Source organism: Triticum aestivum, chromosome 4A, assembly GCF_018294505.1.
Source record: "Triticum aestivum cultivar Chinese Spring chromosome 4A, IWGSC CS RefSeq v2.1, whole genome shotgun sequence".
In the NCBI taxonomy this organism is placed as follows: Eukaryota; Viridiplantae; Streptophyta; class Magnoliopsida; order Poales; family Poaceae; genus Triticum; species Triticum aestivum.
In genome coordinates, this window is record NC_057803.1 from 656,287,754 (window position 1) to 656,315,015 (window position 27,262).

Here is a 27,262-nt window from a genome sequence, read left to right on the forward strand (position 1 = left end):
TTGCCCTTACAAACTCCTTGGTTCAACTCCACAATCTTGTCGGAGGCTCCCAAGTGACACCTAGCCAATCTAGGAGACACCACTCTCCAAGAAGTAACGAATGGTGTGTTCATGATGAACTCCTTGCTCTTGTGCTTCAAATGATAGTCTCCCCAACACTCAACTCTCTCTCACAGGATTTGGATTTGGTGGAAAGAAGATTTGAGTGGAAAGCAACTTGGGGAAGGCTAGAGATCAAGATTCATATGGTAGGAATGGAATATCTTGGCCTCAACACATGAGTAGGTGGTTCTCTCTCAGAAACAGCAAGTTGGAAGTGTAGGTTCATTCTGATCGCTCTCTCCACGAAGGAAGAGGAGGTGGAAGGGTATATATAGCCTCCACACAAAATCTAACCGTTACACACAACTTGCCAAATTCAGCAAATCTAGTGACCGTTAGGATTTTCGGTGGACCGACATGCAACTCGGTAGGACCGATATGGTTAGTGTCTAGGGCTTAACGTAATCTCGGTGAGACCGATTACACAAACTCGGTGGGACCGATTTTGGTAATAAGCTAACCAGAGAGTTGGTCAAGTAAACTCGATGGGACCGGTTTGCTCATTTCGGTGGGACCGAAATGTTATGAAAAGGAAACCGGGAGTTTACATTGCAATCTCGGTGGGACCGATCGCTCACTCGGTGGTACCGAAACGTTACGAAGGGAAACAGAGAGATTACAATCCCATCTCAGTGAGACCGAGATCCCTATCGGTGAGACCGATTTGCCTAGGGTTTGTGGCAGTGGCTATGACATCTGAACTCGGTGGCGTCGGATAGAAAGAATCGGTGGGGCCGAGTTTGACTTTAGGTTTAGGTCATATGTGGATATGAGAAAGTAGTTGAGGGTTTTGGAGCATATCACTAAGCACTTGAAGCAAGAAACTCATCAAGCAACACCTCATCCCTCCTTGATAGTATTGGCTTTTCCTATAGACTCAATGTGATCTTGGATCACTAAAATATAAAATGTAGAGTCTTGAGCTTTTGAGCTTGAGCCAATCCTTTTGTCCTTAGTATTTTGAGGGATCCACTTTCATCATCCATGCCATGTCATTCATTAAGCTTTCCTGAAATATTTGTCTTGGAAGAGTATTAGCTCAATGAGCTATATGTTGTTATGAATTACCAAAACCACCTAGGGATAGTTGCACTTTCAATCCCTAACCGGTTTAGTGTCTTTCTCCACTTCTATTTTGTGCTGGCATAGAGTAGGACTAATGCCCTTAAGATCATCCAGAGTATATCCAATAGCAGCACGGTGCTTCTTCAGAGTTTTCAATAATCTTTCCTCTTCCTGTTCCTAAAGGTTGGCACTAATAATAACATGATATATCTTCTTTTCATCAAGATAAGCATATTTAAGATTATCGGGTAATGGTTCTAGCTCACACATGGGATCACCCTTGGGTGGAGGAGGATCCCCTAGGATTTCAACAGGTAAGTTGTGTTTCAAGATAGGCACCTGATGAAGGAATACTTCATCTATTTACCTTCTTTCATTCATAAACATACCATTTTCATGGTCTCGCAAATATTATTCTAACGGATCAGTAGGAGGCATGGCAATAGAAGCAAGACCAATTATTTCATCTTTACTAGGTAACTCTTTATCACGGGGTTGTCTACGAAATTTAGAAAAATTAAACTCATGGATCTTATCATCTAAGCCAATCGTAACAACATCCTTTTCACAATCAATCCTAGCATTAACATTATTCAAGAAGGGTCTACCAAATATAATGGGACAAAAGTCATCTTGTGGGGAACCAAGAACAAGGAAATTAGCAGGGTATTTGACTTTCCCACACAAGACTTCAACATCTCTAATAATCCCAACTGGTTTAATAGTATCTTTGTTGGCAAGCTTAATTGTAACATCAATATCTTCCAACTCAGCGGATGTAATATCGTGCATAATTTCTTTATATAAGTCATAGGGTATTGCACTAGCACTAGCACCCATATCACATAAGCCATGATAACAATGATCTCCTATTTTAACAAAAATAACAGGCATGCCTACAACAGGTCTATGTATCTTAGCATCTGGTTTAACTATATTAGTAGTTTCACCACAGAGGTAAATAACATGCCCATCTATATTATCATCCAGGAGGTCTTTAACCATAGCAATACTAGGTTCAACTTTAATTTGCTCAGGAGGTGTATAAGTTCTAGTATTACTCTTACGAACAATAGTTGAAGCTTTAGCATGATCCTTCATTCTAATAGGAAAAGGAGGTTTCTCAACATAAGTAGTAGGAACAATAGGATCATTATAAGTGATAGTATTTTCTTCAACTGTAATAGGTGCAACTACTTTTACTTCAATGGGAGGATTATATTTAAACCACTTCTCCTTAGGGAGATCAACGTTAGCAGCAAAAGATTCACAGAAAGAAGCTACTATCTCAGAGTCAAGTCCATATTTAGCGCTAAATCCACGAAAAGCATCGGTATCCATAAAAGATTTAACATAATCAAACTCAGGTGTTATACCTGACTCCTTACCATCGTCGGAACCCCAATCTTCAGAGTTGCGTTTAATTCTTTCCAATAAGTCCCACTTGAATTCAGTAGTCTTCAGCATATAAGAAGCAGCACAGGAAGTATCGAGCATGGTGCGATCATTGAGAGAAAGCCGAGCATAAATTTTTTGAATAATCATTTCCCTTTAGAGTTCATGATTGGGGCATGAATATAACATTGACTTAAGCCTCCCCCAAGCTTGAGCGATGCTCTCTCCTTCGCGAGGCCAGAAATTATATATGTAATTACGATCACGGTGAACAAGATGCGTAGGATAGAACTTCCGGTGAAATTCCAACTTCAATCGTTTATAGTTCCAAGATCCCGTATCATCACATAGCATATACCATGTCAATGAATCTCCATTCAAAGATAAAGGGAACACCTTCCTCTTAACAACATCATCAGGAATACCTGCAAGATTAAATAATCCACAAACTTCATCCACAAAGATAAGGTGTAAATCGAGATGCAATGTTCCTTCTGGTGCAAAAGGATTAGCTAGCAGTTTCTCTATCATACCTGAAGGAATTTCAAAGTAAACATTTTCAGTAGGTTCAGTAGGTTGAGGAGCAACTCTTTGCTCTACTGGTCGGGGCGAAGATACCTCGAACAAGCCCCTCAAAGGATTAGTTTCCATAGTAACAAGCGACAAAATTTTTTAGCACACTATATAAATGTTTCCTTACCAAGTTCCACTACCCAAAGGCGCTTCACTCCCCGGCAATGGCGCCAGAAAAGAGTCTTGATGACCCACAAGTATAGGGGGTCTATCGTAGTCCTTTCGATAAGTAAGAGTGTCCAACCCAACGAGGAGCAGAAGGAAATGACAAGCGGTTTTTAGTAAGGTATTCTCTGCAAGCACTGAAATTGTAGGTAATAGATAGTTTTGTGATAAGATAATTTGTAACGAGTAACAAGCAATGAAAGTAAATAAGGTGGAGCAAGGTGGCCCAATCCTTTTTGTAGCAAAGGACAAGCCTTGACAACTTCTTATAATGAGAAAAACGCTCCCGAGGACACATGGGAATTATCGTCAAGCTAGTTTCATCACGCTCATATGATTCGCGTTCGGTACTTTGATAATTTGATATGTGGGTGGACCAGTGCTTGGGTACTGCCCTTACTTGGACAAGCATCCCACTTATGATTAACCCCTATTGCAAGCATCCGCAACTACAAAAGAAGTATTAAGGTAAACCTAACCACAACATGAAACATATGGATCCAAATCAGCCCCTTACGAAGCAACACATAAACTAGGGTTTAAGCTTCTGTCACTCTAGCAACCCATCATCTACTTATTACTTCCCAATGCCTTCCTCTAGGCCCAAATAATGGTGAAGTGTCATGTAGTCGACGTTCACATAACACCACTAGAGGAGAGACAACATACATCTCATCAAAGTATCAAACGAATACCAAATTCACATGACTACTAATAGCAAGACTTCACCCATGTCCTCAGGAACGAACGTAACTACTCACAAAGCATATTCATGTTCATAATCAGAGGGGTAATAATATGCATAAAGGATCTGAACATATGCTCTTCCACCAAGTAAACCAATTAGCATCAACTACAAGGAGTAATCAACACTACTAGCAACGCACAGGTACCAATTTGTGGTTTTGATACAAGATTGGATACAAGAGATGAACTAGGGTTTGGAGAGGAGATGGTGCTGGTGAAGATGTTGATGGAGATTGACCCCCTCCCGATGAGAGGATCGTTGGTGATGATGATGGTGATGATTTCCCCCTCCCGGAGGGAAGTTTCCCCGGCAGAACAACTCTACCGGAGCCCTAGATTGGTTTCGCCAAGGTTCCGCCTCGTGGCGGTGGAGTTTCGTCTCGTGAGCTTGCCTCTAATTTTTTCCAGGATAAAACACCTCATATAGCAGAAGATGGGCACCAGGGGGCCAACAGGGGGCCCAGGAGATAGGGGGCGCGCCCTGTAGGGGGGGCGCCCCCACCCTCCTAGCTAGGGTGTGGGCCCCCTCGGGTACTTTCTTTGCCCAATAATTCTTATTAAATCCAAAAATGACTTTCATGGAGTTGTGGGACTTTTGGAGCTGTGCAGAATAGGTTTCCAATATTTGCTCCTTTTCCAGCCAGAATCCCTGCTGTCGGCACTCCCCCTCTTCATGGTAAACCTTGTAAAATAAGAGAGAATAGCCATAAGTATTGTGACATAACGTGAAATAACAACCCATAATGCAATAAATATTGATATAAAAGCATGATGCAAAATTGACGTATCAGTATAGGCAAGTGACTTGCAAAACACCCATGTCTACCGACATGGAGGACATGAGGGAGACCAAGAAGGTATATGTTCGGGATTGCCCTAATGAGATAAATAAAACAAACTAATATACACATACTTACCATTATTTTTTTACGGATGTGTCCATACTACACCTCTTCAAGAAATGGAAATTGTTCATGTAAGTCTAACATAGTCACATTGGACACAACACTTTAATCCCAAAACGGTAATCAAGGCTTCATATGATGCAACTTGCTGGTATGCAACTTAGTTAGTAATAAAAGAAAAGGAGCGAGAAGTGAGGCATGTGCATGATGAGTGCCCTGACCACACCGTGAATAATTTAACTACCATGGCAATGATGTGTACTATGAACCCTCACCATGTAGGACCAAGGAGTAGGTTAGGTTAGGACCAAACTCCTCAAGTCCGTGAAGATATTTTTACTATTATATGATTTATTCGGAGATATCGATGTTTGTGTTGAGTAACGAGAAGGTGGGGGAGAGAAAAATGGAAAAAAGGGCATAGTTGCTCAACATAGGAGGAAACCATAAATTAATACCGAAAAACAAGGGAACCAATGAATGATTGTTATAAGCTTGTTTTCAATCATGCTTAGTGGATGAATATACATATTGTTCTACGAAGGATGATGGCTATAAGCCTGACCACACTGTGAATAGTTTAACTACCATGTCAATGATGTGTACTATGAACCCTCACCATGTAGGACCAAGGTGTAGGTTAGGTTAGGACCAAACTCCTCAAGTCCGTGAAGATATTTTTACTATTATATGATTTATGCGGAGATAACGATGTTTGTGTTGAGTAACGAGAAGGTGGGAGAGAGAACAACGGAAAAATGGCATAATTGCTCAACATAGGAGGAAACCATAAATTAATACCAAAAAACAAGGGAACCAATGAATGATCGTTATAAGCTTGTTTCCAATCATGCTTAGCGGATGAATATACATATTGTTCTACGAAGGATGGCTATAAGCCTGTCTCAGTGGATGGTGTTGCGCTTAGAAGATGGCAAAGGGTAGTTTGGCACGGATGCAAAAAGGGCTCGAGCAGCTAGCTCGAGATCCTCCTCTGCTGATGTGACCTCACCTTTTTGAAGTCTAGAAGTGATAGTTGCCATCATCCGATTACATGCTGAAGTGAACCAGGTGCTCCCCATTATGGCTCATGAAATTATCGTCGGGTCATGCAGAAGTGATCCAACTCGTCCTCGTCATCCACTCCCAGCTCCGCGACCCCCTAAACTGATGAAAATCATGATCATAGATTTTATGTTTTTGTGTGCAATAATTAGAGATATTCCTTTCGGGGGTTGTACTTTCAATTTTTTTGTGCTTAGTGGGCATGTGCCGAGGCAACACGTTGGCTGTTGTCTACGAAATGGATGATGTGAACTGTTTGATTTCATTGTTGCAATGGAGCCAGTGCTGGGGCCATTTTCCTCTAAAACGTGAGAAGTTTCTTACTACTAATTCACGACAAGAACGGTCAGGTCTCGCCTCCAACTCCAAGCGCAGAAGGTGGAATCCTCACCCTGGTCAGTGGCTATATGTACCATTTTCCCCTTCCATTAAGACGGTATAATTACTAAACACCATGCTTGCGCTTGTTGTCAACAATGGAGAAAAGAACAAAAGGGAGAGAGCGCCATCGAGGGAGAAGCGCGAGGGCAGGTGGAGCAAGTAATATCTTTCCTCTTATGTTGGTTCGGAATCAAAGTAACTCGTTTGTTCGACCTTAAGATTTTTTTCCTCTTCGAGTTGATCTCTCCTATATATGAAACTAGGCAACCAACTCCAATTCCGAATCGCATTCGGACATCACCAAGGATGGCCTGAAATGACCCATGGCCTATTCAAAAATAAAAAAGAGATCAATCCACTATGTTCCCTACATGAAGAACGAAGCGCCATTTAAACTAGAACAAATAACCCTAACTATGTTGCCAATGACACACAACACAGTGAAAGACAAATATATCAAATCAATTCTATAATAAAAAAAACCAGTAAACATGTGAGGTATCACACCTTTAGCACAAGGGAACACACCATGAATCAATCAACCACACCCAAAACTATCAAATCACCAACCAATCATAGAGCGGCAACTTAAACCATCACCCCATCCCACCCACAGCAACTCCCGATCCAGGCCGTCCAACACTCCAACGGACGGCCAGGATCGTCTCAGCCCTGCCCATCGCACCCCTACCCCACCCTACCCTACCCCGCCGGAGGTTTCCTTTGGAAGCCATCCGCAGGAGTCGGCGCGTGGGAAGCGCGGCCCAAAACCTCCCCCAAGGTGAAAGAATTGCAGAGAGCGACCGAGGCGGAGGAGAGTGAGGAGGAGCGGCCCCACGCGCCAGCCAGCCAGCCAGCCAGTCAGCCGCAGACCCCATGGCCGCCGGCGACGGCGCCGACCCGATGGAGCTCGTGCGGGGGCAGTACGACGCCGACGAGCTCGCCATCGCCGGGGAGTTCCTCACCACCTGGCTCCCCTTCCTCTCCGCGGGCCTCTGCCCCTCCTGCGTCGGCTCCCTCCGCGGCCGCGTCGCCTCCCTCCTCCCCCCGCCGCCGCCCCCGCCGCGAGGTAATGATGACGCCCGCCCGCCGCGCCTGTGGGGGAAGGGAGGGAAAAGGGCCGCTTTTGCTAGGGTTCTTGCTGGGTTGGGTTCTCACGTCTCCCACCTAACTTTTTCTTGCAGCGGAGGAGCCGGCGCCGCCGCCGCCGGTCGAGAGGGTCGTTGCCACGGGGTGGGACTCGGATCCGGCCGCCCCGCGGCATCTCCCGTTCGAGCCCAGCGGGTGGGACTCGGATCCGCCCCCGCCGCCGCCGCAGGGGCAGCAGGCGGATGCGGAGAAGCCCCGGATGTCGTGGGCGGACATGGCGCAGGAGGACGAGCTCGCCGCCGCGGCGGCGGAGGAGGCGGCCGCAGACGAGGACGGGGAGGAGGGGGAGGAGGAGGAGGCCGGCGGGGCGGGGAGGCCGAGGGCGAGGCTGACCAGGGAGCAGCGGGAGCTGCATCGGTTCCGGAACGTGCTGCGGAAGGACGACTTCATATGCCTCGAGAGGGTCAAGGGCAGCCTCGTCAACATCCTCGCCGGCCTGGAGCTCCACGCCGGCGTGTTCAGCACCGCCGAGCAGAAGCGCATCGTCGACTGCGTCTACGGCCTGCAGGAGATGGGCAAGCGCGGGGAGCTTGGAGGTGAGCCTTACATACTGGCTTTCCTCCTGCTGTGTTGTGCTCGACTGTATGCCCGTTGCTTAAAATCCAGGGAAACGTTTGCTTCTAGTTCCAGGGGTGGTTAGAGAGGTTGTCTGCATTAGTTCAGGACGATGCAAAGTTCATGCCAAGTCTTTTTAGCTTTACTGCAGATGATGTGTTCCAAGTTCAGTTACATGACTGCTACTAAGGCTGTTTTACCCCGGGGGATGCGATGCTTCGGTTGAGTATGGACTATTCAACCTATTCCGTTGTCATGTTAACCTAGGAAGGTCTATCTGGACACAGTAGCCCTGTTGCGTAGAAGATTTTTATCTTCTCTCCGTCTTTCATTTTCGCGGGAATTCTTAATTTCTCCATCAAGGGTGTGACTAGAACATCTATTTTGGGAGCTATGACTTTCAGATTCACATTTGTTGTGTTAACTGTATGGGATCTTGACCCGAAGTTTCATAGATTTACATTTGTTATGTTAACTATATATGGGATCTTGACCCAAAGTTGGAAACTTTTCTTAAGTCATATGTTAGATTACCAGATCTATGAAAACTATAGCAGATTCAGCTTTGCTTGACTGTAATTAATCAAACTTGATGAGGAAGATGAATCGGTATTTGGTAATTTTTGCCTGTGCTTTCATGGTAGGAGCCAGTCATAGACTAAAATACCATATAATGCCAACTCTAGATATCTGGAAGTATCTTATTATGGAGAAATCTAGTGAATAGTAATGTACATAAAAAAATCCCCATCTTTTGGCACCTACTCCGTATCTATTTAATTTGCTCACATACTTCTGATTTTGTGATGCCTCCATTCACATAAATCTTAGGGTGTCTGTTTGTGTATCATTTGTGGAATTCTCTCTGATGATTTTGGCTTCATGTTTCTGTTCTCATATAATGAGTACTGACACTACTACAAATTACTCCCTCTCTAAAGAAATACTCCCTCCGTTCGGAATTACTTGTCGCAGAAATGGATGTATCTAGACGTATTTTAGTTCTAGATACATCCATTTCCGAGACAAGTAATTCCGAACGGAGGGAGTATAAGAGTGTTTCTTACAGTCCTGTATCCCATGATAATCATGGCTGAACTAACAATAGTGTGTAGGTGTGCTGTTGTCTCGCTACTTTCCTTTTTTTCTAAAGAACATATTTTTTGGTTGTTCTGACTTCTGACCACAGTTGCTTCTGGTATTTAAATCCACTTCTCTTTTGTTTTAATTTTTACGTACTATTTTAGAATGGGCTGTTCTCACAGTTGTTTTGCTGCATCACATTCTAGCATGACCTATTCCTTGGAAGCACATGTCCTGTTTGTGTCACCTATGATCATTAGCTGTACTAGAATTTCCCATAGCCTAGTGCACCAGTACACCTCAAGGTCAAGGGCCCAAGGTGCTAGTGCACCTAATATGCCCCCACTTCCATACCAAAGTTGATGACCATTGTGACCCACACGCACATCCCCTGGCGTGAACCTTGTAACATATAACCAAAAACTGGCAGAAATGTAATAAATGTAACTTTTCCTGATTCACCTTAATATGTTCCGTGTTCTTATTATTACTAGTGGTATCTTATTTAAGTTTATCCAATTTCATTATGTAGTTTCCACTTTATTTACAGAGAAAATTCTATGAAAATAATAATAATCATTTGCCTAACTGTTAAAGTGATTTTTGAAAACTTGTTACTTTTGTATTTCCAATGCAATGCTAATAATGTTTATTCCTTAATTTATGTTTCAATTGTTAGTAACATATAAATGTTCTCGAACTCTTAAGTTTTAATTGCATCTCCCCCAACAGTTCTGCTTTACTTTCTATGGCTAAACTTTACAACAAATATTTCCCCCTTGTCAGATCGTACATATACAGAACCTGAGAAATGGATGCGTGGTAAAGGGCGGGTAACAATTCAATTTGGATGCTGTTATAACTATGCTACGGTACTTACCTTATTCTTAATTCCATCTTCTTGTAAGCTACATTTCAACATTAGTGAAGCCTATTCGTAGATCTATCTCAAGGTGAAATTTCTAATGGCAGGACAGGAAAGGAAATCCACCAGGCATCATTCGAACTTTTGTTTCTGATCCGATCCCTGAACTATTTAAGGTCATGATCAAGAGATTGGTAAGGTGGCGTATTCTGCCAACGGATTGTGTGCCAGACAGTTGCATTGTCAACATGTATGACCCTGGAGATTGCATTCCACCACATATAGACAGCCATGATTTTGTTCGACCATTTTGTACTGTTTCATTCCTCAGTGAATGCAACATACTTTTTGGGTCTAGTCTGAAAATCGCTGGTCCTGGAGAATTTACGGGCTCATTTGCAATTCCTCTGCCTGTTGGGTATGTTGGTTATCTTCTCTCGATTTTCCTCTATGCTTATGAATATCATGCAGAATTGACACTTCCTTTTGCATGTAGTATTCACACTTAATTATGTAGCGTATGGATAGGTCTGAAACTCTGAATTGATTATATTTCTGGAGATTTGAGAATTTTGATTGCATATGAATTCAAAGACCTTGTCTGATTCATTTGCTTACTGCATGACATCTTGTTGTAGTTGCACACTTGCACTTGACTGTATATGTGTGGGTAGTTTCGATTTTATTTTTGGACATTCCGAAGTTCTGATCTCATATGAATACCAATATCATGCAAAGTCCGTTTGATACATGTAAATGATATTGCTCGATGCATAACACATTGAGGTGCTGAGCTTGTTAGCTTTGATCTGAAGTTGTTTTCTCAAGTTTGTGCCAAGATAAGCTATTTTCTAATGATTATGAGCCATTTTCTAGTGATTTTCTTTTTTATTGTTATCTTGTTTTCGTTTCTTTACCTGGGTGTCATGAATTGTATGTGATGTGTGCAGTGATCTCTCTAGTTTTATGCTGGAATTCTTTGCTTCCTTTGCTGAACACTAAATGTGAACATTCACAGGTCTGTGCTCGTCATAAATGGCAATGGTGCTGATGTTGCAAAGCATTGTGTTCCAGCGGTACCGTCCAAAAGGTTATAGTTGTATGTTGCATTATTTTTCTGAACTTGATTTGTTCACCTCTGACATTATGCTGGAACTCTGATTGATGTACAGGATATCCATTACCTTCAGAAAAATGGATCCTGCAAAGCGTCCATTCAGTTTCAAGGATGATCCTGAACTGCTGAACATCACTCCTCTCGAAGCACCAGCTGCACCCGAAACTAGCAGATCCTTGGATGAAGGCAAGGGGAAGCAGCTTGGCGCACAAACTCGGGATCCAGGCAGCAGATCATCCAGAAGCAGGAAATCCAAAGGAAGAACGACACCTGCTGGAAAGGCCGGATGGGGGGGCATTCTTGGAGACCAACCTCCACAGCACCCACAGAGCCCCATCTCCAGTGTGAGCTCTGACAGAGAGAGGGACTCCATTGGGAGGTCGAGAGAGCCAAGATATCCACCGAGTTCTGACAGAGAAAGGGACTCCGTTGAGAGGCCGAGAGAGCCAAGACATCCGCGTGACGCGCCATCTCAGGGCGAAGACCTCAGAGACCGGCTGAACAGGCTGCCTCATGAGAGGCCACCTGGCAGCGGCGTGTTCTTTGTCAACAACGGCGCGGACTCCCAGGCCAGGGGGCAACGGATGGAGCACAGGCAGCTACAGATGATCAACCGCACCATCAACGACGACATGGACTCCCTCTCCGTCGGGAGCCACGAGTCCTCCGAGCAGCCCCGCGTCAGCGTGCGGACCATACACAACAGGCCAAGGACCAGAATAAACCTGGGCTGGTAGCCAGCCATACCCATGTGCGACCGACCATGTCTGTACTCAAAATCTTGGGACGCCAATGTCGGAAAAGTTTATCGATACCTGGAAACTGGAAAGGGGAAGTTGAGATGTACATTTCAGGAACTGAATTCACTGATAGATACTGTAGTCAGGAGCCTACTGTGTAGATAATCGGAGCTGTTATTTTTTCCTGGAATGCTGTAATTGTGTCTTGGTGTGGATGCTGCGCTGCGTTGGCGGGATTATTGGTGGCCGAATAATATTGGCTGGGTGTAGGGCAGGAGTTCTTCCTGGAATTAATATGCTGTGATTGTGTCTCGAGTAACATTTTGCTCTTTATATTTGGAAAAAGATAGCAGTAAACATTTTGCTCTTGGCCTGAGAAAATTTATTATTGCGCTGCTTTGGTTTGCAGGAAAGATTCTGTGCTTGTTTTTGTTTTCACGCCTAGAAGGATTTGTGAGATTTGAAGTTTTGCAGAAGCAAAGTCAAGATAGTGTTATTTACTGTATATTCAGATATGCAAAAAACAAACAGAAAATGGAGAAGTGGGGTATTCAGTCAGATCTGCAAAAGCAAAAAAATTAAAATAAAGAGAAAAAAAAAGCTAATTGGAGAAGTGGAGTATCGATCCCCATACCTCTCGCATGCTAAGCGAGCGCTCTACCATCTGAGCTACATCCCCTTTCATGGAAAATGAAAATTAGCTAACTTACTTAATTACTCCCGCCGTCCATTATGTAAGAGCATTTGTGACAACGGTGTAGCTTTATAATTAGTGTCTTTTCTGTTTTTTGGAGAGCGCTACGCGCCAGCCGGCGGATCTTCTACGCGTCAGCCTCGCGAGCCATTGGATTTAACATGGGATGACTGTTAGCTGTTCAACAAGCATGATGTTGCATTCGGACATTTGTAGCAGAGTTCATGTTGCGGAAATTCTGCAGTAGATGTGTTGTTGCAGATTATTTTTGCAACTGAGCTAATGTTGCAGATTATTTTTGTCTTCATCTTTATATGGTGCTCCGAAAGCAAGCTTTGCAATATCACTGATATTGCAGAAATCCTGTTGTTCTTGCAACAAGAAGGATGTTGCAAGAAAAAACCTACCATGGTTTGTCGCGGTCTTCCATCAGACGGTTGTGAGGGAGGAGCGGCACCGCCGTCCCTGCCAACACGCCGCCACCGGCGAGCGCCAGACCTCTAACTAGGTCGCCACGCTGTCATCCTCCTCGTCGGCGACGACCATGCCGGAGCGCGGCGAGCACCGTGGTCTCGCATCAATAAATACCGACATATTGCAGAAACTTTGAAGATCCACCCTAGAACACTCGCACACGGAGTGACGGTGCCTCCCCTGAAATCCAGCGGCTAGCTACACCACCCCGACAGCCTTGTAGCATCTCCTTCCAAAAAGCCTGGTGACAATGCGGTCTGCAACAGGGGCCAAGTTGCGGAAACGCTTCTGAAACACGGGTCAAGTTGCAGGAAAGTGAAGTAACAAAGGTTGGCTACTTACCGGCGCGGACACACCATGGAGATTGAGCATGCAAAGCTTAACGAGAGGATAAGGATAGGGTGGTTGTAGAGGAATCTAGAGAGCACTTCTACATCGTGCGATCAGTTAGATCGGATGGCAGCGAGAATGGCCGACGCAGCCATGGTTTTCACCCAGTTGAACCAAAGACTTCCCCCTGTTTTTTTGCCGAGAAATTTACATGTCTGGTTGAAAATCGCAACTGTGTGGTGTATAAAAAGGTGGTTATGTATATCCTAACGAAAAACAGCCGTACAACTTTGAACCCTATCGAAAAAGGCTTTCACACCGCTTTATATATAAAGCAACGATCCACAAGCAACACAATACAAACTCACGCCACCACCGCACACGACACACACCCAAGGCAAGATACAAAGGTGCCAAGCACCGCCACACCACCCCAACGACTACTAAGCCGCTACACATTCGCGAGGATGAACCGCTTGTAGCCAACGGAGACCTCCAAGCCTCCGAGGAGAGGTGAGACGGAAAACGACGGGACAAGGACTCTAAGAAGGTGCCTCCTAGAAGGGAACACCCACTGATAGCTGCCACCATCCGATCCCAAAGATCGAGTTTTCACCCGGAGCAACTCGAAGGAGTAAGGGCACCGTAACAGAGCCTTCATGAAGGATATAGTGTCCACAGACGCCACCGCCGTCGGCCAATACAAGATTGGGCAAGTGATGTACCCCGGCATGCCCATCCATCCGACGCATCCTAGCTCCGCCACCACCAACGACCACCCACTCGCATGGCCATGGCCGCTCGCCCGCACACGAGGCGCAAGTTCCGCCCAAGAACGGTCATGCCTCCCGCCACCAGGGCCGCCGCCCAGCATCCAGACACCCCCAAGACCATCCAAAGAGATCAACTTTGAGCCACAGGGACACCCCCGACCGATGAACCGTAGCATATGCCCCGCTTTGAACGTCGTCGGTGTTGCGACACCTGCACATGGACGGGGAAAGGGGGAGGTGGGGGAGCGTACGCATCCGGAACGACACAGTGCCAGTGACGGGTGGCGCAAGCACGTCGGCGCCGCCCATCCCTCCAGCCAACCTCCCCACCGGACACTCCCCTATGTTGCCCACCGCAGCGGCTAACGTAGACCCGCGCAAAGCCACCGATGTAAATCCGACCACCGGCAAGGAGGACCCCCATGGACCACCGCAAATCGCCAAGAATACTCACCGGGGAGCCCATCTGCGCTGCCGCCAAGTACTACTTTCATGGCTAGCTTTGAACCCTACCATAGTTAGCCATGAAGTAATACAAGTATCTCATTCATAAAGTTTCCTTTTGATCTCGCGAATCAAGAAAGTTTCTTCATCTATCAACCTCCTTGTCTCTCAGCACATAAACGGCCTCGAGGCAGCCCGATTCAACAACTACGGGCAAAATACTCCATTGTAGAGCTGGCAAAACACCTTCAGAGATACTCCCTTACATTTTAGGACGGAGGGAGTAGCATTCAGTTCTGACTCAAGAGCATCCTGACATTTGATTATGTTCAGCATGTTGTGAAGATAATAGCACCATCGCATCCAGTTCTCGCTCAAGAGCTTTTTGACATCAAATCAGCACCATTCCAGTTGCAGCCAAGCCATCAATGACAAGATAGGAACCATCCGTGTTCATTTTAACCTAGCCAATGTCCGGTGCTTTCCAGTTCGAGCCTATGATCACTAGTTATAATGTTCTTAGTGTTGCTAGCTGTAGCTGGGGTCTTTCTTTACTGTTACTTCTATGACCGGGATTTGTGTTGGCCGACATTATGTGTTTCATGTCTTCTGTGTTCTTGTTCGTCATAGTGGGACGTGGTCTTGTTCCTTTTACCCCCAAAAAGGACAACAAAATTGTGCTAATTCCCAGAAAAATATGTATAGAAGAACTTGAACTTACAAAAAGATTAAAATGAAAAAAATGCGCATCCAGGGAATCGAACCCTGGTCGGTACCGTGGGAGGGTACTATCATTTCGACCAATAAAGATCTTCGTAGAATATGTAGGAGCCAATATGGGCATCCAGGTTCCGCTATTGATTATTGACCGGAGAGGTGTCTCGGTCATGTCTACATAGTTTTCGAAGCCGTAGGGTCCGCACGCTTAACATTCGTTGACGATATAGTGTTATATAAGTTATATGTTTTGGTGACCGAATGTTGTTCGGAGTCCCGGATGAGATCGCAAACATGACAAGGAGCTCCGAAATGGTCTAGAGGTAAAGATTGATATATAGGACGATGGTATTCGGACACCGGAAGTGTTTCAGAGTGTACTAGGTAGTCATCGGTATACCGTAGGGGGTACCAGACACCCCCGGGAGGGTAATGGGCCTATTGGAACATTAGAGGGGAGCACACCAGCCCACAAGGGTCTGGCGCACCCCCCTATGGCAGCCGGCTAAGTGGGAGAAAGGAAAGGGGGATTCGGCCTCCCCCTTCCTTCACTCTCCCCCCTTTCCTTCCCTCCTCCGAAAAATATGGTAGGGGGGTGCCACTTGGAAGGACCCCAAGTAGGATTTGGCCTACTTGGGGGCGCCTCCTAGCTGCTCCCTCCTCCCCCACCTATATATATGTGGGAGGGGGACGCCACACATAACCATGACAATTGCTTAGCCATGTGCGGCGCCCCCCTCCACCACTTACACCCTCAGTCATATTTTCGTAGTGCTTAGGCGAAGCCTATGAAGATAACTTCATCATCACCGTCACCACGCCGCTGTGCTGCCGGAACTCATGCACCACTTCACCGTCTTGCTGGATCAAGAAGGCGAGGACGTCATCGGGCTGAACGTGTGCTGAACGCGGAGGTGCCGTACGTTCGGTACTCGATCAGTTGGAGCGCGAAGAAGTTCGACTGCATCAACCGCGTTAACAAACGCTTCCACTTAAGGTCTACGAGGGTACGTAGACACACTCTCCCCTCTCGTTGATATACATCTCCATGGACAGATCTTGCGTGTGCGTAGAAAAGTTTTTGTTTTCCATGCAACGTTTCCCAACAATTTCCAACCTCCTCGAGCTAGTGCACGAAGCGACCAAAGTGGAGCGACAAGTGCAAGATGGCTTCAAGTACTCCAAGTACACTTCCAAGACCTACAACTCCTATACTCAAGCTTCAACAACTTCGACACCTCCAATTCATACTCGAGCTTCTCCAAACACCGGCGACAAGTCAAGCTCCAAGAAACTTACAACATCTTTAAGTTGAGCTCCAACAAGCAACTAGAAGCCATGATCTTCCTCTTAAAATCCTACAACGGCTGCTACCGCCAAGACAAGTTCCATTAAGTGCTTCATTTTCAAGGGCCGTGGCCATAAGACTTTCGAGTGCCCAACAAGATGCACCATGATTGCAAATGACGACGCCACCTATGACTCCATGAGGGCGATGACGAAATGAAGCACTAGAGCACGTGGCCATGCACCGCCAAGTGAACGAAGATGAAGATGCTCAAATCTTTTGCGACAACGTGGCCATGCACCGACTAGTTTTTTGTTCTGCCCTTGGTAGTATCTTTTCATGTTCAGTGCACACTTTGACTTTGGCACCTGGTCGCTCTTGTTTTCTTTGTGTAGATGTCTTCTGAGGATAATTGGTTTGGTGCCAAAGATTGGCATGCCAAGGTTTGACATTGTGCCAAATATTGGCTACTAGTACTACTTGGTTGGTTACCGAGTTGTCTTGCCATCTCACATAAAGTTGCCAATAGTTGGCAAGTGTTGGTATTGCTAATATTTGGCTAGCCAAATATTGGCAGCAAACCAATCATGCTCTTTATTAGTCACATTTTGAAAGCTGCATGTGATTTGGTGCTCAGCTGCATAGTTTTGTGTCCAATTGTTAATACAGTGGAAAGTAATTTGTGTCTGTTATGTGTCTAATTGCTACTTTGTTTCATGGACTTTCCACCATTTTAAAGAGGGGGGGGGGGGGGGTAGGAATAAGTTATGAGCTCTATTGATTGACTTCCCCCTGTTTACTTTCAGTTTTCATTGTTACTAAGGAGCGATTGTTAGTAGTTAGGTACTTCCTTAATATTTTAGTTCTACTAATTTTTGCAACTTGGTAGGAGTAAGTTATGAACTTTTGTTGATTGATTTTCACCAGAAATGAGGAAAAAAAGGTACTAATTCCTTCACGAGAATTCGTGCCATTTTAGTCATTGAAATGGTTAGTAGTTAGATACTTCCTTAATATTTTAGTCCTACTAATTTTTGCAACTTGGTAGGAACAAGTTATGAACTTTTGTTGATTGACTTTCGCCAGTTAGAAGAAAAAAGGGTTGATGCTTTTTTTTTCTTTTCTTATGAGGGGTGGTTGGTGCTTTGGTGATATATACAATCTTGTAATTGTTGCTATTATGCAACGCTGTTGATTCTATTTTACCCCAAAACAAAAGCAGCAGGAAATTGTGCTACTTCCCAGTTCACCATGATGTCTCCATTATCTAAAAAATTGGTGATAATTTGTCCGCTTCAGATGGTGACAGTTTACACTGTGACACCTCTGGTAGATGTAGAGAACAAAAAACTAAAAATTATGCTAAAAATGCGCATCCAGGGAATCGGACCCTGGTTCTATTTTGGTACCTCTAAATTGATTCCAGAGTACTCAGACCTGCAAAGAAACGAAAAAAGAAAGAATGGGGAAGTGGGGTATCGATCCCCATACCTCTCGCATGCTAAGCGAGCGCTCTACCATCGTAGTCGGCTTCTACCGGCTCCACACATCTGGAGAACACCGGGTTCTCTGGGTGTCATACTCGAAACAAGTGCAGTACTCTGTACTCATTGGGGCTGTCGTCCCAACTGAGTTGCCTGATTACTTCGTCCTCACAGTGGGATCGGACCAGCCAAGATGCATCCAATGGCCGACAGTTTCATAACAGGGGTATCCCGCTACCCTGTCCTTCAATTCTCCACCAGTCCACAATCGTGCTCGCCTGCATTGGGCAACATGGGCAACAGGCCTCAACATAACGGTATTTGACACCGTAGCCGAGACATTCTGCCAGATGAGCCGCCAGCACAGTTGGGTGATAAGGTGACATTGTTGGATATGGGCGGCTCCCTTGCCTTGTGCTGCACTGCCAATGACTGTGTCAATTTAGATGTTTGGGTGTTGCAGGACTATGATGCTGAGACCTGGGGCTTTCAGTACCGGATTAACTTAGCAGCAATGGAGGCATTGCCACCGCTTGATTTGAGCATTAAACATGCCCCTAGGATGGCCCTGATCAACGAGCGTGAACTGTTGATCAAGCAGTGTGTTGGCCGTCTGTTGCATTGTGACATTGATGGTGTGTTTTTAGGATATGTGGGAACCAAGGAGCCTGGGAACCACTTTATGCTAACTATGCAGCGCCTCCAAGAGAGCATGATTTCAGTCCCATTGTTTGAGGCGCAGGAAGAAGATGCTGTGAACAAGGAGCCTCCATTCGTCATGGTGCTATAAGATGCCAGGCTCCATCTTAATGATTTCGACTAGCTGTTTGCTGTGCTTATGGAGTATCTATGCTGTACGAACTTTTCAGTACTAGTAGAACCGAACACTTTGTATGTCTGAAGTAGCGCTTCGTCACTTGGTGCTTGTTATGCTATCTTGAGCGTCATGTTGACGTTGTAAACAAGGGTGTGTCTATGCTGCTGCTATATAGTACTGTTATCGTGTTCATGTTCACCCATGTTGACTTTCAGTTTGCGTTGTTAGTAAGGCATGGTTGCAGTTTGAAATGCCGATTCCTTGGTGAGAATTTGTGGTATTCCTTCCGTGGCTTAATATTTTGATCTTTCATGTTCACTGCATGCTTTGGCCCTGCTGATTTCGGCAACTGGCCGCTCCTGTTCTTTGTGTGGAGATGACTTTTACATTAGCCATATTTCGGAAGCTGCATGCCATTTTGGTGCTCAGCAGCATGGTTTTGTGTCTGATCGTTACTACAGTAAGGCTGCTGCTTCAGTGACCGGATTTGTGTTGGCTGGCGTTATTTTTCTGTAAGGCTGCTGTTACATGTCTTTGTGTTTGTGCTCCTCATAGTGGAACCTGGTCTTGTTCCTTTTATTTTACCCAAAACAATGGACCAGGTACATAGCTTGCATGGTCACAGATTCACCATGATGTTTCCATTATCTATCTACAAAAATGTTGATATTTTGGCCCATTCAGACGGTGACAGTTTCCGCAACAACACCTCTAGATTTACTGTATAAAAGAACTTAAACTTACAAAAAATAACAAAAATGCGCATATGCAGCGCCTCCAAGAGAGCATGATTTCAGTCCCATTGAGGCGCAGGAAGAAGATGCTGTGAACAAGGAGCCTCCATTCGTCATGGTGCTATAAGATGCCAGGCTCCATCTTAATGATTTCGACTAGCTGTTTGCTGTGCTTCTGGAGTATCTATGCTGTACGAACTTTTCAGTACTAGTAGAACCGAACACTTTGTATGTCTGAAGTAGCGCTTCGTCACTTGGTGCTTGTTATGCTATCTTGAGCGTCATGTTGACGTTGTAAACAAGGGTGTGTCTATGCTGCTGCTATATAGTACTGTTATCGTGTTCATGTTCACCCATGTTGACTTTCAGTTTGCGTTGTTAGTAAGGCATGGTTGCAGTTTGAAATGCCGATTCCTTGGTGAGAATTTGTGGTATTCCTTCCGTGGCTTAATATTTTGATCTTTCATGTTCACTGCATGCTTTGGCCCTGCTGATTTCGGCAACTGGCCGCTCCTGTTCTTTGTGTGGAGATGACTTTTACATTAGCCATATTTCGGAAGCTGCATGCCATTTTGGTGCTCAGCAGCATGGTTTTGTGTCTGATCGTTACTACAGTAAGGCTGCTGCTTCAGTGACCGGATTTGTGTTGGCTGGCGTTATTTTTCTGTAAGGCTGCTGTTACATGTCTTTGTGTTTGTGCTCCTCATAGTGGAACCTGGTCTTGTTCCTTTTATTTTACCCAAAACAATGGACCAGGTACATAGCTTGCATGGTCACAGATTCACCATGATGTTTCCATTATCTATCTACAAAAATGTTGATATTTTGGCCCATTCAGACGGTGACAGTTTCCGCAACAACACCTCTAGATTTACTGTATAAAAGAACTTAAACTTACAAAAAATAACAAAAATGCGCATATGCAGCGCCTCCAAGAGAGCATGATTTCAGTCCCATTGTTTGAGGCGCAGGAAGAAGATGCTGTGAACAAGGAGCCTCCATTCGTCATGGTGCTATAAGATGCCAGGCTCCATCTTAATGATTTCGACTAGCTGTTTGCTGTGCTTATGGAGTATCTATGCTGTACGAACTTTTCAGTACTAGTAGAACCGAACACTTTGTATGTCTGAAGTAGCGCTTCGTCACTTGGTGCTTGTTATGCTATCTTGAGCGTCATGTTGACGTTGTAAACAAGGGTGTGTCTATGCTGCTGCTATATAGTACTGTTATCGTGTTCATGTTCACCCATGTTGACTTTCAGTTTGCGTTGTTAGTAAGGCATGGTTGCAGTTTGAAATGCCGATTCCTTGGTGAGAATTTGTGGTATTCCTTCCGTGGCTTAATATTTTGATCTTTCATGTTCACTGCATGCTTTGGCCCTGCTGATTTCGGCAACTGGCCGCTCCTGTTCTTTGTGTGGAGATGACTTTTACATTAGCCATATTTCGGAAGCTGCATGCCATTTTGGTGCTCAGCAGCATGGTTTTGTGTCTGATCGTTACTACAGTAAGGCTGCTGCTTCAGTGACCGGATTTGTGTTGGCTGGCGTTATTTTTCTGTAAGGCTGCTGTTACATGTCTTTGTGTTTGTGCTCCTCATAGTGGAACCTGGTCTTGTTCCTTTTATTTTACCCAAAACAATGGACCAGGTACATAGCTTGCATGGTCACAGATTCACCATGATGTTTCCATTATCTATCTACAAAAATGTTGATATTTTGGCCCATTCAGACGGTGACAGTTTCCGCAACAACACCTCTAGATTTACTGTATAAAAGAACTTAAACTTACAAAAAATAACAAAAATGCGCATATGCAGCGCCTCCAAGAGAGCATGATTTCAGTCCCATTGTTTGAGGCGCAGGAAGAAGATGCTGTGAACAAGGAGCCTCCATTCGTCATGGTGCTATAAGATGCCAGGCTCCATCTTAATGATTTCGACTAGCTGTTTGCTGTGCTTATGGAGTATCTATGTTGTACGAACTTTTCAGTACTAGTAGAACCGAACACTTTGTATGTCTGAAGTAGCGCTTCGTCACTTGGTGCTTGTTATGCTATCTTGAGCGTCATGTTGACGTTGTAAACAAGGGTGTGTCTATGCTGCTGCTATATAGTACTGTTATCGTGTTCATGTTCACCCATGTTGACTTTCAGTTTGCGTTGTTAGTAAGGCATGGTTGCAGTTTGAAATGCCGATTCCTTGGTGAGAATTTGTGGTATTCCTTCCGTGGCTTAATATTTTGATCTTTCATGTTCACTGCATGCTTTGGCCCTGCTGATTTCGGCAACTGGCCGCTCCTGTTCTTTGTGTGGAGATGACTTTTACATTAGCCATATTTCGGAAGCTGCATGCCATTTTGGTGCTCAGCAGCATGGTTTTGTGTCTGATCGTTACTACAGTAAGGCTGCTGCTTCAGTGACCGGATTTGTGTTGGCTGGCGTTATTTTTCTGTAAGGCTGCTGTTACATGTCTTTGTGTTTGTGCTCCTCATAGTGGAACCTGGTCTTGTTCCTTTTATTTTACCCAAAACAATGGACCAGGTACATAGCTTGCATGGTCACAGATTCACTATGATGTTTCCATTATCTATCTACAAAAATGTTGATATTTTGGCCCATTCAGACGGTGACAGTTTCCGCAACAACACCTCTAGATTTACTGTATAAAAGAACTTAAACTTACAAAAAATAACAAAAATGCGCATCCAGGGAATCGAACCCTGGTCAGTACCGTGGGAGGGTACTATGATACCACTACACCAGATGCGCTTCCATGTTGCATTCTCTTTCTTTGCTCTAGAGGAGTTGGATACTAGTTCAGATCTGGAGAGAAAAGAGGAAAAAAAAGACAAAATGGAGAAGTGGGGTATCGATCCCCATACCTCTCGCATGCTAAGCGAGCGCTCTACCATCTGAGCTACATCCCCTACTTGTGTTTGAAAATTAATAACCCAGATTTAGTAGTCACTAATCTATATGTCTTATCGACAACCGCTATACCCAATTTCAGAAAGTTCAGCACGTTAACAAATTGGGATTAGCAAACGGATCTAGGGGCATGTCAAATGACAAGTTACATTTATCTGCGTATTATGGCATACATACGCTGATACGTACTCCCTCCGTTCCACAAAATAAAAAAGTGCCACAAAATAAACTTTAATAAAGTAAAATAAATAAATTTTAATAAAAAAATAACAACAGTTAGTAGAAACAAAATAAAATAAATAAAGCAAAAAATAAAGAATTTTCATAAAATAAATAAAAACACAAAAAAGAAAATAAATAAGTAGAAACAAAATAAACTTTAATAAATAAGTAAAAACAAAATAAATTTTTATAAACCTCTAGTATTATTGAAACTAAAATTATATAAAATTTATGCAACTAAAATTATCAAAGTATTTTTTGCTCAAAACATAAAAAAAATCAATTTTCATAAAAAAAATTGTTAGAAACTTTAATAGCAAAAAGAATTATCATAAAGAATTTTTTGTTATAAACTAAAATAACAAAATCTGTTTTTGAATATAATGATAAAATACAGTAATATTAAACTCAACCATGGGCCAAGATTGAAGCCCGCAGAAGGCCCAGTAGGGCCACAAACACATAGTGACAGATTAGGCCCGAAAGCCTGCAGTTGAGAGGAGCTCGAGAGGGTGGGCGCATCAGCACTTATAAAGCACTCTCGAGCTCTCTCAACTAGCGAGGTGGGACTAAACTTTTGGCCGCGACGCGGGCAACTCAAGGCCTTTTGTCCCTGTTGGTGGCACCAACCGGGACTAAAAGGGGGCATTGGTAACCACAACGGGACCAAAGGCCTCTACTTCCCGCCCTTTGGGCTGCTGAAAAGAGATCTTTGGTCCCGGTTGGTGGCACCAACCGGGACTAAAAGGGGTGTATTGGTCCCGGTTGGTGCCACGAACCGGGACCAAAGGTGTGCCTATATAAACAACAATTAGCAGTTTTCCATTCACTTTCGTCCTTCGATCTCTCCTCTCCCCCGACGGCATCGCGACCACATCGACGCCGCCAGGCTGCCGGACTATGCCGTCGCCTCCCCGAGCACTGCCCCGACGTCCTCGCCGTGCGTACCCCCGAGCCCGCCGCCGGCCTCCTCCTCGTCACCGAAGCTCGCCCTCGACGCCATCGCCGCGCCGCCCCTGCCCCGACACTGTCGCCGTCGCCGCGCGCGCCGCTCCTGCCCCGACCCCGTCGCCGTCGCCGCGCGCGCCGCCCCTTCCCTGACCCCGTCGCCGTCGCCCCGACCACGACCTGCCCTGACCACACGCGGCTGCCACGTTCGGTCCGGCAGGCCTTTCTCTCTGTTTTTAGATTATATGTATATGTGTGATTATATGTATGTGTGTATATATGATTTTATGTCCTTTTTTTCCAGATTTTTTGTTCGTATATATGATGATTTGTTTTTTGCATTTTTTATAAAAATGTATATATGTATGTATGTTCTCTGTGTATATATGTTCATATATGCAAAAGTTAGATTTTAAGAAAAGTTTTATCTATGTATGTTCCCTGATTTAGTGCATTTTAGGTTAGTTTAATTTTTATAAAAGTTTTATATATTTAGGAAGAAGGAAGAGAAGGAAGAAGGAAGAAGAAAAAAAGGTTTTATATATGCAAAGGTTACATTTTTAGAAAAAAATTATGTATCTAGCTAGGAAGAAGGAAGAAGGAAGAAGAAGAAAAACTTTTATATATGCAAAAGTTACATTTTAGAAAAGTTTTATCTAGGAAGAAGGAAGAAGGAAGAAGAAGAAAAAGAAGGAGAAGAAAAAGGAAAATAAGAAGAAGAGGAAGAAGGAGAAGAAGAGGAGAGGAAGAAGAGGAGAAATATATAAGAAGGGGAAAAAGAAAAAAAAAGAGGGGAGGTGGGGGTCGATATACCCCCTCCTCGATAACTTCGACATGAGGGGGGGGGGTGATGGAGTCATGTACCTAGGGTAGGGTCACAGACCTGATCTAAGTACCCTGCCCAAGGACACCCTTAGAAGAGGTCACCTTCCAGTCGACCAACGAGGGACTCACTCGACTGACTTGAAGGACTCGACCACGAAGACTCACTCGACCACCAGAGGTCAAGAGGCACTCTGCACTGCAACGGCCTGTAATTAAGTAGACTTTATGATAGTAAAGACACTTTATGTGGGACGTTACCAGTAACGCCCCGGACTTAATGTCCCTTAAACCCTTCATTACGTGGGCTGGCTGGGGTCCTGGCGCACTCTATATAAGCCACCCCCCTCCACAGGCAGAAGGGTTCGACATCCTGTAATTCGTATACACATAATCCACTCGACCGCCTCCGGGCTCCGAGACGTAGGGCTTTTTACTTCCTTCGAGAAGGGCATGAACTCGTACATCTCTTGTGTTTACAACCTCTCCATAGATAGGACCTTGCCTCTCCATACCTACCCCCCACTCTACTGTCAGACTTAGAACCACGACAGTTGGCGCCCACCGTGGGGCAAGTGTTTTAGCGATTTTGTGGAGAAGTTGCGGTTCTTCCGAGTACTTTTATCATGATGACTGCTGGAGTTTTGGTTGAGGGTCGAGAGATCCGTCTCGGTGCTCTCACCTTCGTCGCCGACGACTCCGCCTGGCTCCAGGAGGCTCCACTCGACGTCGATGCGCTCCCCGTCGCGGTGCGACGCATTTTCGCGCATGTGTCCGCGGCGTTCTGCTGCGGCAACCGTCGACCCCGTATCGGTCGACTCCCCATCGTCCACCCTCCCGGTCTCCCGCCAGCGCAAGCGCTCGGGCCGGTCGAGGCTTCAGCGGTGGGTGAGGCACGCGGCGGCTCGCCAGACGGCCACCACCCAAGTTGCGGCAATCGAGCCCGACGAATCTCTCTACGGCCTGTTCGATCTGTCGACTGGCTCCGTAGAGACTGCATCCGAGTGCGATAGCAGTGATCCAGCGGCGGAAATCCTGATGGTCGACGGGCCCCGCAGTCCCCTGGCTTCGCCCGTGATGGTGGAGCAGGCGACGGAGGCGACCCCGCACGAGACCACGAAGAGTACCAGCCCGAGCCACTCGACTCTCTGCAAAGAGAGGAACTTCGCCGCAGGAACGTGGATGCCCTGCGTACTCCCATCGCAGGAGAAACCCCCGAGGCTCGCGCCTTGGAGGAGGCACGTTTGGCCAATTTGGCCGAACGCACTCGACTGGAGAATCTTCAGCGAGCACTCGACGAGCGCGCGCGGCAACGAGTTCCCGACAACAGTCGACGTCAACTCTTCCCGCCGACTCAGGTATATCGAACCCCAATCCAGAATTTAGCAGCTGCGACCCGTATAGCAGAGTCCATCCAGCCCTCTCAGTCGGAAGCTGGCAGAGGCTTGATGCAGATCAGGGATCTGCTCCGGGCAGCAGGAGATCAGAATTCGGCCGTGTCGCAGTCGCGCAACAGAATTCACAGTCGATCCGTCGCTGCGAATACGGTTCAGTCGGCTCACAGCCCCAGATCGCCTCCGCGGCGTGAAGGGCGCGAGAATCGGCGAGACCAATATGGTGACCGACTCGACCGAGATGATAGGCGTCGAGTGCCCAATTCCCCTCCGAGGGGTGGGTCTTACGCTCCTCGGCAGCAAGATGACAGACGTCAGTTCAGTACGGGGCGAAGAGTTCCAGTCGACCCCAGAGAACCAGGCTTCGATGCGCGATCCATTATCGTGCAAGGTTTGGTCGACCGGAACAGAGCCCATCGAGGTGGACTCGACAGAGATGCGCCCACAAGCAGTCGAGTGCATGTTTCTGGTCCTGAATGTTTCAGCAGAGCTATCAGAGCCGCAGTTATCCCTCCCAATTTCAGGTTGGCAACAGGAGTCAGCAAGTTCACTGGTGAGTCTAAGCCTGAAACTTGGCTTGAGGACTACCGAGTGGCGGTTCAGATTGGTGGTGGGAACGACGAGGTGGCCATGAAGCATTTGCCCCTCATGCTGGAAGGTTCTGCCAGGGCATGGTTGACTCAATTACCTCCTAGCAGCATTTACACTTGGGAAGATCTGTCCCGAGTGTTCATCAGAACATTTGAAGGGACTTGCAAGCGACCGGCTGGACTGACGGAGTTGCAAGTCTGCGTGTAGAAGACCAATGAGACTCTCAGAGAGTATATTCAGAGATGGATCACTTTGCACTATACTGTGGAGAATGTGTCTGATCATCAGGCAGTCTGCGCCTTTAAAGATGGCGTCAAGAACAGAGAATTGAGTTTGAAGTTTGGTCGAACCGGTGACATGACCTTGAGTCGGATGATGGAGATTGCTACCAAGTACGCCAACGGCGAAGAAGAAGACCGACTCCGTAGCGGCAAGCACAAGCCGAGTCAGTCGGAAAAGGGAAACACCAGTCGGAAACAGAAGCGGAAGGCTGAACCGGCAGCTCCTGGAGAGGCTCTGGCCGTGACTCAGGGAAAGTTTAAAGGGAAACCAAAAGGATCCTGGAACCCTAAGAAGGTAAAGGATAAAGAAGGGAACGACGTGGTGGATATGCCGTGTCACATCCACACGAAGAAAGACGAAGAGGGGAATATCATCTACCCGAAGCACACCACTCGCTAATGTCGACTCCTGATC

The 27,262-nt window shown here is 45.6% G+C and overlaps 1 protein-coding gene and 2 non-coding genes across 3 annotated transcripts; 1 reads left to right on the plus strand and 2 right to left on the minus strand.

Moving 5' to 3' along the window:
• The first annotated feature begins 7,129 nt into the window (after positions 1-7,129).
• LOC123087904 (RNA demethylase ALKBH9B) lies at positions 7,130-12,226 on the plus strand. Its single transcript, XM_044510026.1, has 6 exons — positions 7,130-7,467; positions 7,583-8,083; positions 9,972-10,057; positions 10,158-10,468; positions 11,069-11,140; positions 11,223-12,226. Exons 1-6 carry the CDS (start codon positions 7,275-7,277, stop codon positions 11,902-11,904), a joined length of 1,845 nt encoding a protein of 614 aa, XP_044365961.1. The 5' UTR covers positions 7,130-7,274; the 3' UTR covers positions 11,905-12,226.
• Positions 12,227-22,359: 10,133 nt separating this feature from the next.
• On the minus strand, positions 22,360-22,430 carry TRNAG-CCC (transfer RNA glycine (anticodon CCC)). Its single transcript has one exon. It is a non-coding gene; the product is annotated as a tRNA-Gly (tRNA).
• Positions 22,431-22,515: 85 nt separating this feature from the next.
• TRNAA-AGC (transfer RNA alanine (anticodon AGC)) lies at positions 22,516-22,588 on the minus strand. The gene has a single exon. It is a non-coding gene; the product is annotated as a tRNA-Ala (tRNA).
• Between the last annotated feature and the right edge of the window lie 4,674 nt (positions 22,589-27,262).

Bases quoted from the DNA above. Each gene is read 5' to 3' on its own strand.
- LOC123087904 (XM_044510026.1), top strand. From the start codon at position 7,275: ATGGCCGCCGGCGACGGCGCCGACCCGATGGAGCTCGTGCGGGGGCAG. The intron at 8,084-9,971 runs GTGAGCCTTACA...CCCCCTTGTCAG, and splicing joins CAAGCGCGGGGAGCTTGGAG to ATCGTACATATACAGAACCT. The intron at 10,058-10,157 runs GTACTTACCTTA...TTCTAATGGCAG, and splicing joins GCTGTTATAACTATGCTACG to GACAGGAAAGGAAATCCACC.